We start from the raw sequence: 12,237 nt of genomic DNA, 5'->3' as shown, positions 1-12,237 counted from the left end.
GCTTTTAGATCTGCTATTTTCACAATATTATCTGTGGAACCAAGTCAAACAAAATGTAATGCCTCAACTCCTACTGTACATTCCAAGTGCTTATCAGGGTCAGGGGTCCCCAGTTCAAATATGATTATTCTGGGGGGTCGTGGTCTGAAAAGGTTGAGAACCACTGATCTACATAGTACAGATAGTAGCTGTATGTAATTTGCACACCTCTTACCACCAAAACACACTGCTCTCCTTGCACACACACACACACACACACACACACACACACACACCATTGTGCCGTATATAGGCCAGCAAGCAAAAGTTGCATGCCTCCACACAACATCAAATAATTACAATGTACTGTATCTTACATTTATTTACTGATTACATGCTTGCTTTTTTCAAAATGTGTTTTCACACCTCAACATTGTACAACATTGCATAATGCCAGGTTTTCTATCCAGTCTGGTGTGAAATATTCTGTGTGTGTGTGTGTGTGTGTGTGTGTGTGTGTGTGTGTGTGTGTGTGCATGCGTGCGCGTGTGTGCATACAGGGGTTCAGTGGTTAAGACATTTACAAAGTGGCTTACAGGACAGGCGGATGGAAATCCGCAGCCTGCCCTAGAACAATGTCTCAGAAGTGAGGACTCCCTCTTGTGGCTGCTGATGGATATTGTTCTGAACAGCGAAGTTCAGTCAATATGTGGTTCAGGGCCCCAAACTGTATACGTGTACCAAGTTTCGTGCTTCTATGAAAAAGTTAACGATTTTCTGACCCAGGGCCTATGCAGAACATGTAGTTGAGTCAATATGTGGTTTGACCCAGAGCCCATGGAAAGCCAAATAACCTATTAATAGTATACCATTTTGTGTACCGTAAATTTATGGGTTGAAATGTGGGGCCTTTCATGTCTCAAGCTGGGTCACACAAAGAAGTGTGTGTCTCTGCTTCTGTTTTCATACAATTTGTGTTTGTACCTTGGTTTTGTAGGATGTTCTTTAACATACAACCATCAGATATAATAACCTGTTCCGGGCCCAAAGGGGGCTCGTTTGAGCCCCTGCCCTTTTTCCGTCAGAGTTGAAAAACACCCTCTTTTGGGTGGTGTTATTGTAATAACGTGTCTTTATTTTATATTGGCATTCTAACAAACATAAAGAGGGAAATGTATATCAGTGTTAGAAAGAAATACAGTCTACGAGCATGCCCCCCACATGTGTACACACGCACACAATGTTTTTGTCTCAATCAATGTAGCATCTTCTGACATTCAAAATCTATTGTGTGTGTTAGCCTGGTTCCAGAAGAGAGAGAGAGAGTGTGTGTGTGTGTGTGTGTGTGTGTGTGTGTGTGTGTGTGTGTGTGTGTGGCCCCTCTTTGTTTCATCCTTACCGATGTGTTGCTATGACAACTGAATTTCCCTTGAGACCAGTAAAGGTCTGTCTGTCTGTATGCCTGTCTTTGTGTCTGTCTATCTATCCATCATCCATTCATCCTGTTTCATTGTGAAATGAGATAGCGATAGGATAATGGGGAACAAAGTTAACTAGGGGTTAACAATGCTGGCTCGCTTGCTCAGACTACAGCACGCCCCTTTCAGGAAGTGTGTACTGGTGTGATGTAGGGAGATTCAAACCGGAAGGCGGGAACATTCACTCGTACAGTCGAAAGTCCGGACATATCTACTGTGGTTGGAAAACAGGGGGAAGACTGACAAGAGGACATTCATTTATCCCTCTTTTTCACGGGAGTAACTGTTCATGGAAGGTAAGTTAAGCTTTTTCAGGCTTTTTTAGTTTTAATTCACCGTCTTAGAAATGCAAATAGAATGTGTTTCTAAATTTCAGATGTCACCAGCTTTCCATTGATTATAACAATATAGGCTGCAACTAGCCTCGCGTGGCCAGACAATATCACACAATTTTTTACTTCTGTAAACCATGGATGTGACAATAAAGCTGATTCAGTGTGTGCTTTGAGTTCAATGCTGGTAGGTTGCATACATTTCTTGTCCTGCTGAATTTGTAAGTTTGAAATTCCTTTTGATATCAAAATATATCACCGATTCTTCTCAAACTGTGAACGTGTCTCTGCCTTATTCTGTCTATCTTATTTGACTAAGTCCCCATTCAGATTTCCTGGACATAACATGTCATGTTCACATTGGTTCTATGTTGTAATGCAAGTTTTCTTTTATGTTTGTATTAGTATTATCTTGTAGCCTATAATGTTAATTGTGTGTGCTACTGTGCTTTCAGCAGACTACAATGCCTTCCAAAAAGGGGAGTCTGCAGCAGAGACGTAAAGAGCTGGCAGATAAGGGGAAGCAAAGGGAATGTATGCATAACTGGCTGAGTCCCAGCAGGCCAACAGGTGAAGCATTAGACATGTCAAGTAATCATTTCCTACATAATGAATTTAATGTGAAGCAGACCTCTTTTCTCAAACTTTTCTTTCTTTTCTCTTCTTTTTTCCTTTTTTAAGTTAGAATCAATTAAGGGAAATTGGAAGTAGCGAAACAAAACAAAAAAGAGATAAATGCAACCTGATTACCCTGGGAATGCACACGTTTGTGTGTGCTTAGTATAGTGCCAGCCCCAAGTGCGGTTAAATTGGGCAGGGCTGTGTCAGGAAAGGCATGCAGTGTAAAACTTGTGCCAAATCAAATAATATGTGGACCTTAGGAAACAGATGGAAACAGATGATCCACTGTGGCAGCCCCTGACGAGATTTAGACTGAAGAAGAAACAAAAACAATTGCAGACAAAATTGGAACTGGACCGCTATAAAATTTAAGGTGATAAATTATTCTCTCTCCTGAGAGATGAATTGGATGAAATTGGTATTCAGTCAAGTTTTTCAAATTGATTTGGAAACTTTGCATTTTCTGACAAAATGGCTGTGGCTTGTGATTGAAAATGGCGAGAACTGCAAGCTGGCCGGCACATGCAATCAGTGCACTGCCCTAGCTAGAAAGAAAATGTCATAAATGTTCTAAAGACTTTGAAAAATACGTTTTCAAACATTTTCAAAATAGTGAAAATAGCCAATGTACAAGTTGTCAATGCATTGCAGCGCGTTGTGAGCTTGATCATCGGCTGTTTTTACTATTATGAAATAGGGCTTAAGCGTTTAATAAATGTCTCTTTTGGGTCTCTCTCAAGCTGAAGAACTTTGGGAACCCCTGGTGGTTTATACTGTAGTGTTCATAGTGATGTTCCAGATGCCTAGCTAACCTGGCTCCGCCAGATGAAAGAAGCTTGCGACACACATTTTGTTTCACAGCCTATTTACATCTCTAGCCACATTGTCCAAGAGTTGATTTCCTTGAAGTTTTCCTTAATGCGTTGTTTGTTTAGCAGTTTTAATGCCTCTATTTATCTACCCTGGCTCTCCTGGGGGCCTCTCTAACTCTTGATCTGAGTGCTGCATCCTGGGCTCATACGCATACACTGCTGTTGAACTAGGGTTTCTGGTCTGATCAGATTCTTTTTATTTTGTAGTTGCAATTTTGTCAATGCAGAAATGTATAGATTATACTGCAATGTCTGGTGTTCAAAGAGCTCCCACTAGTGTGCTCAAAACTGTAGTCATGATCAGGCTTCCTCGATGCTGCACTTGGTCAAAGGTTTGGTTCCACTGATGAGGGGTCATTTTAAATGGTAGTTCTACCCTAGCAATTTTAAATGGAAAATGCTGTGCAAAATTGTATTCTTAGTTCTGATTCACATTTTAGGTGAGACGCAACCACAAGGCTCCAGTGCAGAGAATGAGGGAGAGAATGCAGAGCACCAGGCAACACCTCAGACAGGTACATATGAGGGTGGCATTGGCCGATTGTGAGAGAGATACTCTCTCACATTCAAAATTAGATTGATATAGCCTACTTCGGTCTAATTCATGAAAATGTATGTGGCTACAAAAAAGTGTTCACTTGTCTTAGAGCATTTTTTTCAAGTTGACGATTCAGTCAGACATTCAGAATTTAATTGATCAGTTTGATGATTTTGATTGATTGAATAATGTATTAACAGTTTGTAAAAAAGGTACAGTGGTTCAGATTTATAAAAAAAAAAGACCAGGGCTTATATGTCCATTGAGGTGTATTCAATTCATCGACATTTGAAGACAAACAATAATATACAATAATATGCAAAACATATATACGGTACAAGTAGAAAAATATGTACAGTAAATAGTTGGGAGGTGGGGTCATTTCCGGTGATACACTTTTTTTAACTGTTGAACCAGCGAAGTACAATTTGAAATAGTAGTTCTACCATGCCAATGCAATTTTGAATGGAGAATGCTGTAGACAATGATAGCATTCTTATTTTGATAATAATAACTCAATTTAAGGTGATGCGCAACCACAAGGCTCCAGAGCAAGGAGTGACAGAGAACATGCTGGGCATCAGAAGACACCTCAGACGGGTACGTATGAGGGTGGTCATGGCTGAGTGTGAGAGAGTTCATATGAATAAATAACATGTCAGTTAGAATGGGATGAAGAAAGATAGATGCTGTGGCCAATGGTATTCTTATGGAGTTCCGTGCTGGGCATGCACAAATATGGAGTCTATGCCAGTCTATGATAACATCAGCGTACTCCATATATGGGGATTCTGCAGTCACATACACACACAGACGGACCGAGATTTTGTGCATTTATAGTAGGATAAATGTGCAATATATTTAGCATTTTCAAAATGCACTATTTTAGGATATTTATTGCATAGTGACACGTATTGCATGACAAATAATAATCCACATTTCTCCAACAGGTCGAACCACTTTCGCCAATGTAACGAATCATCAGCAAGCAATACCACCCAAAATGGACACCACGAAAATGAAGTCCGAACCAAAGGACCAGGTAGGCCTAGCATTTTTCTGTACTATGAACCAAAACACGTTTTATTTTCAGTTGCTGTTTCCGTTTCCCTTATATGTTATTCAAGTGGTCTAATATACAATATTGCACAAATCAGTTGTATTCTTCTTTATTCCACTTTTGTAACTGTACATACATCAGAAGTGTATGACCCTTCAGCACAAGTACTAATCTAGTGGTCTCTGACAGTTATCATGTATATTACATTTGTGTATTTCCTATCCTAATATCTAGACAGTATTCCAACTTTTGAGTTTCAACATTTGCTGAAAAGCTCATAAATACAAAGATGTATAGCTATATAACAACACATTTCTAGATATAGAATATTATAATAAAGCAGGAAGCAGTTCAGCTATATTCACTCACTTAGGTGTTTAATTAGTTTCTATGAAAGCGTTACCTATATACATGTAATTCATTGGCTTTTTCAAGTTTAAAAAAGAAAAAGTATATTCTCTTTGGTATTGGGCCGACGTTGCATGTGGACATATTATGTGTAGTGTTGCTATAGGGGAGAATGGATAATAGAGGGACTGGAGGAATATGTTGTACCGAAATGAATGACCGTTCTTTTCTTTGCGCAGGACGAAGAGGCACATACCCATTCCTTTTCATTTTCCATTGGAAATGGAAACGGCAAACGGAGGAAAGTAACCTGTGACAGAGCCCAGACCATTACAGATGCACTAAAGATAAACCCAATATTTGAAAAGAATGCCCAAAAAAATGAAGGCAAAGAACCTGTCTTTCTGAGAGGTATGCCTGCTAAAGCTATCAGCACACACTTTCCATGCTGTTTAATTAAACCAAATGAGCATCTAACTATTAGATATAGAAAAGCTGAGGGAATCCCTGAACACCCGAAGAGTGAAAGTGGTTTTCCCCAACACAAGGGGAAACCAGTCGTTTTTCATGTAAAAACGAAAGGGGATGACAACATAACGAATAAAGTTCTGAATAGCATTGAACTGAAGCGCATAGCTGAGGAAGTTGATGTTTATGCATACAAAGGGGAAAAGGTAGAGGACGCTCTAAAACGAGATGGGCGATTCAAAAGTGATATTTTCAGTCCTGGCTATGCACTCAAAGGCATAAGCGATGAAATTATCACTGACATGACCAGTCTTGTTGATGATCTTGACGGCATAACATTCAAGATCATATTGGATGAAAAGAATGCTCCACTAGAGGGCCAGTCAGATGGTATTACAAATGAATCTCCATCTGATAAAAATACCAGTTCTCCACAGCAGTCAGCAGCAAATGTGTCAGGAAATACTGATTTGCCAGAGCACACAGCTCTGGCATACTGTACTCCTACTCTAGCCAAACCATTACCAATTCCAGATTCTGAGGAAATTATAGGTGTCCTACGTGAAAAGATTAAAGAATTAGTCAAGCAGATGAAAGACCGAGAAGGAAAAAATACTAAACGGCAAAAGTTCTTCCGTGTTGAATATGGATCAAATGTGGACACTTGCAGCGAAATAAAAATGATGAAGCTGCTAATGGTCTCTGCTGACTCTGTTTGTCAGGTGAGAGTAAATGGGAGGGGAGTAGGGAGTGGTTTTCTCCTGTTTGATAAGTTCATCCTCACAAACGCCCATGTGATTTTTCCACTATTGGAGCTGATGCAGGAGGTCACAGTCTCTTTCTCTTTTATAGATATAGTGACAAGAGACCAGCTGGATTCAGTGCCAGTGAAACCTGAGGTTGTTGTCTTTGATAGTCATAAGGATGATTCAGGATGTTATCATGATTTGTCTTTGTTGGAGCTTGACCCATCCCCAACCCAAAACCTACCTCCTGGGTTGTTAATAGATTTCGCACCCCCACCTCCGAGGGGTGGAATCTGTGTTGTCGGCCATCCCAATGGAGGAGTGAAAAAGCATGACCCATGCTTTATCATTCCAGTTGGTGAGCGTAGAAACATTTGGGAAGAGGATTACATTCAGCTCATTACTGGTCATCACTTTGACGTTACACCCCTGGTTAATCCAAGCCCTCCGTTAGCTTATCATACATGCTTTTCCTATGGGTCTTCTGGCTCACCTGTCTTTGATGAGTATTGTCGTGTTGTTGCAATGCACACTGGGGGCTATATCAATGAGCCCCGGAGAGGACAGCCCCAGGGTTTGATTGAGTATGCCCAACCCTTGTCACACATACTTCAGAGGATCATCCTCCAAATAGTGGAAAAAAAGAGGTTTGATGTACTTGAGGCATACCTCATTCACAAGAATGACAAATGTGTCCAAGTAGAGGAGAATGTGAAGGTAACAGTGAAAAGAGAGAATCGCATGGCATTTCAAAACATTCTTGAAACCTATGATGGAGACTCTGAGAAAATCAGGGAATTTATACAATTCTTCTGTCCACAAGAAGAATCGGAGCCCATGGAAACTGAGTAGTTTAACTGGGTAATGACTGCATACACTGTTGCAGGACTCATAGGTGGCTACAGTAAGCATATACGTAGGCTTTAGATTCTGTTGTATATTTTTCGGAACAATATTTGCCTTTCAGGATACACCAGTGTTTTTAAGGTATTCCTTCTATACGTTGCTGATTTTCTTCTACAGTTCATAGAACTTAGTGGGTTGCCTGATATCAGACTGAAGTCTGATATTTAACTTGTGAAGTGGGCACATTCCATTTCTCGACCCAATCACTGTGTAACAGCTCAGAGAGGTTTTTAGACGGCAGGGTTCCCTGTATGTTAGTTCTGTATATGCATTTATTTGCATATTATTATGTCATATTTTTCACATAGAATCAATTTCTGCTTGGGTTTGTATTGTGCATATTTAACAGTAACACAACATAGAATCTGCACATTTTAATAAATCATACTAAGCAAATTGTATCAAGTTTAACTTTTACGTACTGTCTTTACGGTATGCAAGCAAATAGCAAAGCATTTCTTTTTACTAAATGAGCTTAAATGTGCATTATTTTGTGCAATGAATTTGTATGTACTTAATTAGCATTTTCTACTTGATGTTTTTATGCTTTTAGTTTATCTTTAAACAATTGTTGGAAAACTGAAGGGAGAGTTTTGATTTTGTTTCTCTTGCTAGCTTACATGTGGTAAGCCGAAAATAAAGATACTGGTATGATCATTGAAGACAGGTTTTCCAATTGAAAACACATCATTTTTGTTGTACGACGAGTCGGTCAATGAAATATAAATTTGTCTTGCCTACTTTGCTAATTTTTAACAAAAATCTCATTGCTGTAATCAACCTTCCTTAGTGGATAGTCGCTTGTGATGTCCAATGTCATTCAGTAAAGACAATAAAGCAAAAATTACAATACAGAATTATTATTGAGTTGTATTTTCTGCCCTCATCAGAAGCAGCATGGAGGTTAGTTGATAAGCATGAGTTGGTATTGAATCTTGAGTGATTGAAATGGGTGAAAATGTGGTTTACATTCTGCATCATGCCTATCCCTGACACTGCCCTATGTTCTTCTACACACATTCTTCATACAGTAGTTACAAATCAACACTTGGCTCTTAATGAGAAGAAAACAATTACATCGAGAAATAAGTGGACTCACATGAGTAAGATTAATTCAATGTTTTCAAATGTCTTGTGGAGTACAGTACAGGGTACCTAGTACAGCTCGGGGACAGGTGTGTTGATAGAACAGACGTTTAGATAAAATAGAAGATGGTCAGTTGGCTCTCATGCATTGAAGGAAGCATGAGCTCAGCCCTGGCCTCCCTAGGCTGTGGGGGGGACTGGTGCAGTGGTGGAAAGTAACTAAGTACATTTACTTAAGTACTGTACTTAAGTACAATGTTGAGGTATTTGTACTTTACTTGAGTATTTCCAATTTCCAATACTTTTACTTCTACTCCACTACATCTCAGAGGCAAATATTGTACTTTTACTCCGCTACATTTACTTGAAAACTTTAGTTACTAGTTACTTTTCAGATATAAACTATGATATAATGAAACATACATTTAACCACTTTAAACCTATTTCATACCTAGGCCATTTGAAAATAGCTGATCTACAAGCTCACAACGCGTCGCAACGCGACGCGTTGTGAGCTTGTAGATCGGCTATTTTCAAATATTTAGTACTTTTACTTTTGGTACTTTAAGTACATTTTGATGCCAATACTTTTGTACTTTTACTCAAGTACATTTTTAATTTTGGACTTTTATTTGTAACAGAGTATTTTTATATTGCAGTATTGGTACTTTTACTTAAGTAAAGAATTTGAGTACTTTTTCCACCACTGGACTGGTGTAGCACTGGTGTAGTGCCCAGGATCACTTAGGAAATTGGCACCGGGTGAAAAAAATGGGTTACAAAAATCGTGGGATATAAAAAAAAAAGAGAGAAGATGGTGTGTGGGTTCATCTATTTTATCTTTTGTGAAACGATTTAAGATGTTTTAACTCTGAAAAAAATACTTTGATGTTCTTTCTATGATTGCTATCTCGTGGTGGTTTTATTCACTTTTCATTCAAGCTATAAGCCATACGTGTTTGCTTACGTTTGCATATACTTTATTATAGTAGGCTGCATGCATGCTCTCTCAACTGAGCCAGGAAGCAGAGTCTTCAATCTCCTAAAATATTCATGTCTACCCAATTGTGCACTCACTCCACTGGGTCCTGGGTTGCTGCTCGCATCTATTTCACAACACTGGTGAATGTGGTGATCAGGAGCATGGCACCCCCTTACCTCCAGGACATAATGCAGCCCGGCACCCCTTCCTGCACGGTTTGATCCCCATTCCTATTTTCCAAGCTTATTTCTCTTAAAACATCACAGAAAATAACAGCAATTCCAGAATACTGTTTTCTAGTATTCATAGTTTATCAAACCCTGGCCCTGCCTGGCTGTCTCTCTGACCTTCTTAGCCAAGCTCTTCCCCTACATGTCATAAATGTTAAAGAACAAACAATAACATCACAACCAACCATCAGAGCTGAAATTGTTCCAACTGCTGGTGACCTCTGCAGGAAAACATGAGAAAATTCACTAACATCTCAGAACCTTGCTGGATTGTAGCTACGAACAAATCTTCCACTGTCTTGACTTGATCTATCTATACTTATCAAGAGGATGGTCTTCAATAGTATTTCAAACACGGTCATGAATAATAACAGATATGGAGAAAAGTTAATATAAGGTGCATGGTTAATAAGATGGCGATGGAATGAGGCAGTTAAAATAGCAGCAGATATAGTAACAGATACATAAGGTGCATATTTTCAAAAACAAATAACAGTATCACGTGCAGGTGAGACATAAAACGGCAGATATCAGATTTCAGAGTGAATCATAGAACAGAAACTGCTCTCGATCACTATGAAACCAAAGATCTTGGAGCTGCCTGAGACGTGCTGAAGAATAAAAGAGGAAATACGAACAGGAACAGCTGTTGGACAGCACACTCATAGGGGAGTGTCCCAGAATTCTACTTTTTGTAACTTTGAATCCTCAACAGGAGCCTATGAGATTATTAGATTATCAATATATTGAGGGAAAAAAAGATAAAATGTGTTCATTTTCTATTAACTATTTATGAAACCATAGCCAAGCATTTTCAAATGCGATTCAGCTACATTTGACTGGTTTCAACTTTGTCCTCACCAACAGTAACATCCATTTAAACTATAAAACAAACAAAGAGGCTGGACAATTATTTTATTTACTTTGGCATACGATGCAACATTACACACTTGACTAACCCTTGGGCCCATGTACTGTTTACTAAAATGTTAGCTCATTACTTTGTAAATAGGGCGGGGGAAAGTACATCAGCCAAAATTAAGGTTGGGCTAGCTAGAGGATCAATGAAAAGTTTAAAGTGAGACTTAAAGCACATCCTCCCACTTCTCCTTTCAAGGATCAAAACCTATTCAACACTTCTCCTTTTAAGTCATTTCCATATTAATATAATGAAAAAATAAACTAATATTGTTGTCTATATATGAAGCAGTAAATGGTCCCTTAGCTGTTGCCCTACCATTAATGGTCAAGATGAGATTACAGTTTATTTTAATCCTAGTATTGGGAGAGAAGAGTATGAAGACTTTAAACATTTAACTGCCTCTCCATTAAAGCCAAACAGAACACCAAATATAAATAGGTTCAACAAGAGAGTACTTGTGAGTGGGAGGTGCTGTTTGTAGAGGAAGGACATGTGGGTAGTAAGCACATCTTTCAGCGTTTTTTTGCTTCCTGTTTCTTTTTTTTCTTTACACCAGGTTCCACCAGTTTCCTTTTCTGCTTCTGGATGTTGGGGCAGCTTAAATACAGATTCTACAAGGATACCTACACATTGTTAGGATAATTCTGAGGACTGGCATTCCTCTGTCTGACCAAAAGATGTGTTCTCAGCACTTGAGTATGGAAGGTCAATTCTGCCTGACTATGAAATGTGCTGCTCCATGCTCAGCGTTCAAGAGCGGCGACACTACCCTGACCAACCATAAACATGTGTTGCATTCTCATCGACTGAGAATGGAAGGCCCACTGCTACAGTATATGCCGAGGCCATAGTCACTGCCCTAGCCAGGATACTGACGATGGTTCGAGAAACGTTCACCTTGTGTTCATAAAACCTTATAACTCGTTGCCTTGCTGTCTAGGTCTGTAGCTTGCCTACAGACTGGAATAGCTACTTGACCTTGCTGTATGAGCCTGCTGCTTAATAAGTACACTGAGGGTGTACTAAACTCATTAAACTCATAAAATCAAGACATATTGACACTAATTCACTTCCCTTGGGACATTACATTCAGACACATCAGCATTCAGCATACAGTCATATATTAATATAACTGAAGTAAGATGAATACTAAATGCATTCAATAATCGATAAATCAATAGCCTAGAAGGAATATAAATTGTATTTCCGTTACATAGGCCTACAGAGATCCCACGATTAATGTCTCTGTAAACAAGACAGGGCTGAAAAAAGCTGAATTTTGTTTTTTTACATGCATATTTTAATACTTTTCAGCTTCTAAATACAGTCATGCATATTAGATTTGGGCCTCTCCAGGAGGTCCATGTGCATCAAGCCAGGCCAGGAGGTCAGTCAGTGTGTCACAAAATGAAAATAAATGTAACTAGGTTCACCTTGCACGGTTTCCTCTGCTGTTGGTGTGTAATGTGTGTGTGAATGTAATGCGCATTGTAAAGTGCTTTGGATATATTTTCCATTTGGTACACCATAAAGGCACTCTGGCACTGTCTGGTATACAGAGATGTGGTAAAAGTGTTATTTTGAGTGAGTGAGTTGTAAAGCCATCACATTGACAGCATCAATTCCCCTGTTATTTTCCTGACAGCACAAGTCCAGCAACTCCCACACC

The 12,237-nt window shown here is 39.1% G+C and overlaps 1 protein-coding gene across 1 annotated transcript; it reads left to right on the top strand.

The window, feature by feature from the left end:
• The first annotated feature begins 1,637 nt into the window (after positions 1 to 1,637).
• Positions 1,638 to 8,181, top strand: LOC311057630 (serine protease FAM111A-like). Its single transcript, XM_084074639.1, has 6 exons — positions 1,638 to 1,753; positions 2,245 to 2,359; positions 3,723 to 3,797; positions 4,346 to 4,420; positions 4,771 to 4,862; positions 5,468 to 8,181. The coding sequence occupies exons 2-6, from the start codon at positions 2,254 to 2,256 to the stop codon at positions 7,292 to 7,294; spliced, it is 2,175 nt and encodes a 724-aa protein (XP_083930765.1). The 5' UTR covers positions 1,638 to 1,753; positions 2,245 to 2,253; the 3' UTR covers positions 7,295 to 8,181.
• The last annotated feature ends 4,056 nt before the right edge of the window (positions 8,182 to 12,237 follow it).

This window comes from Gymnoscopelus microlampas (assembly GCF_963454915.1).
Source record: "Gymnoscopelus microlampas genome assembly, chromosome: 12".
NCBI classification, from domain to species: Eukaryota; Metazoa; Chordata; class Actinopteri; order Myctophiformes; family Myctophidae; genus Gymnoscopelus; species Gymnoscopelus microlampas.
The sequence above is the reverse complement of the archived record's forward strand: the minus strand, read 5'-3'. Positions and strand labels throughout refer to the sequence as shown.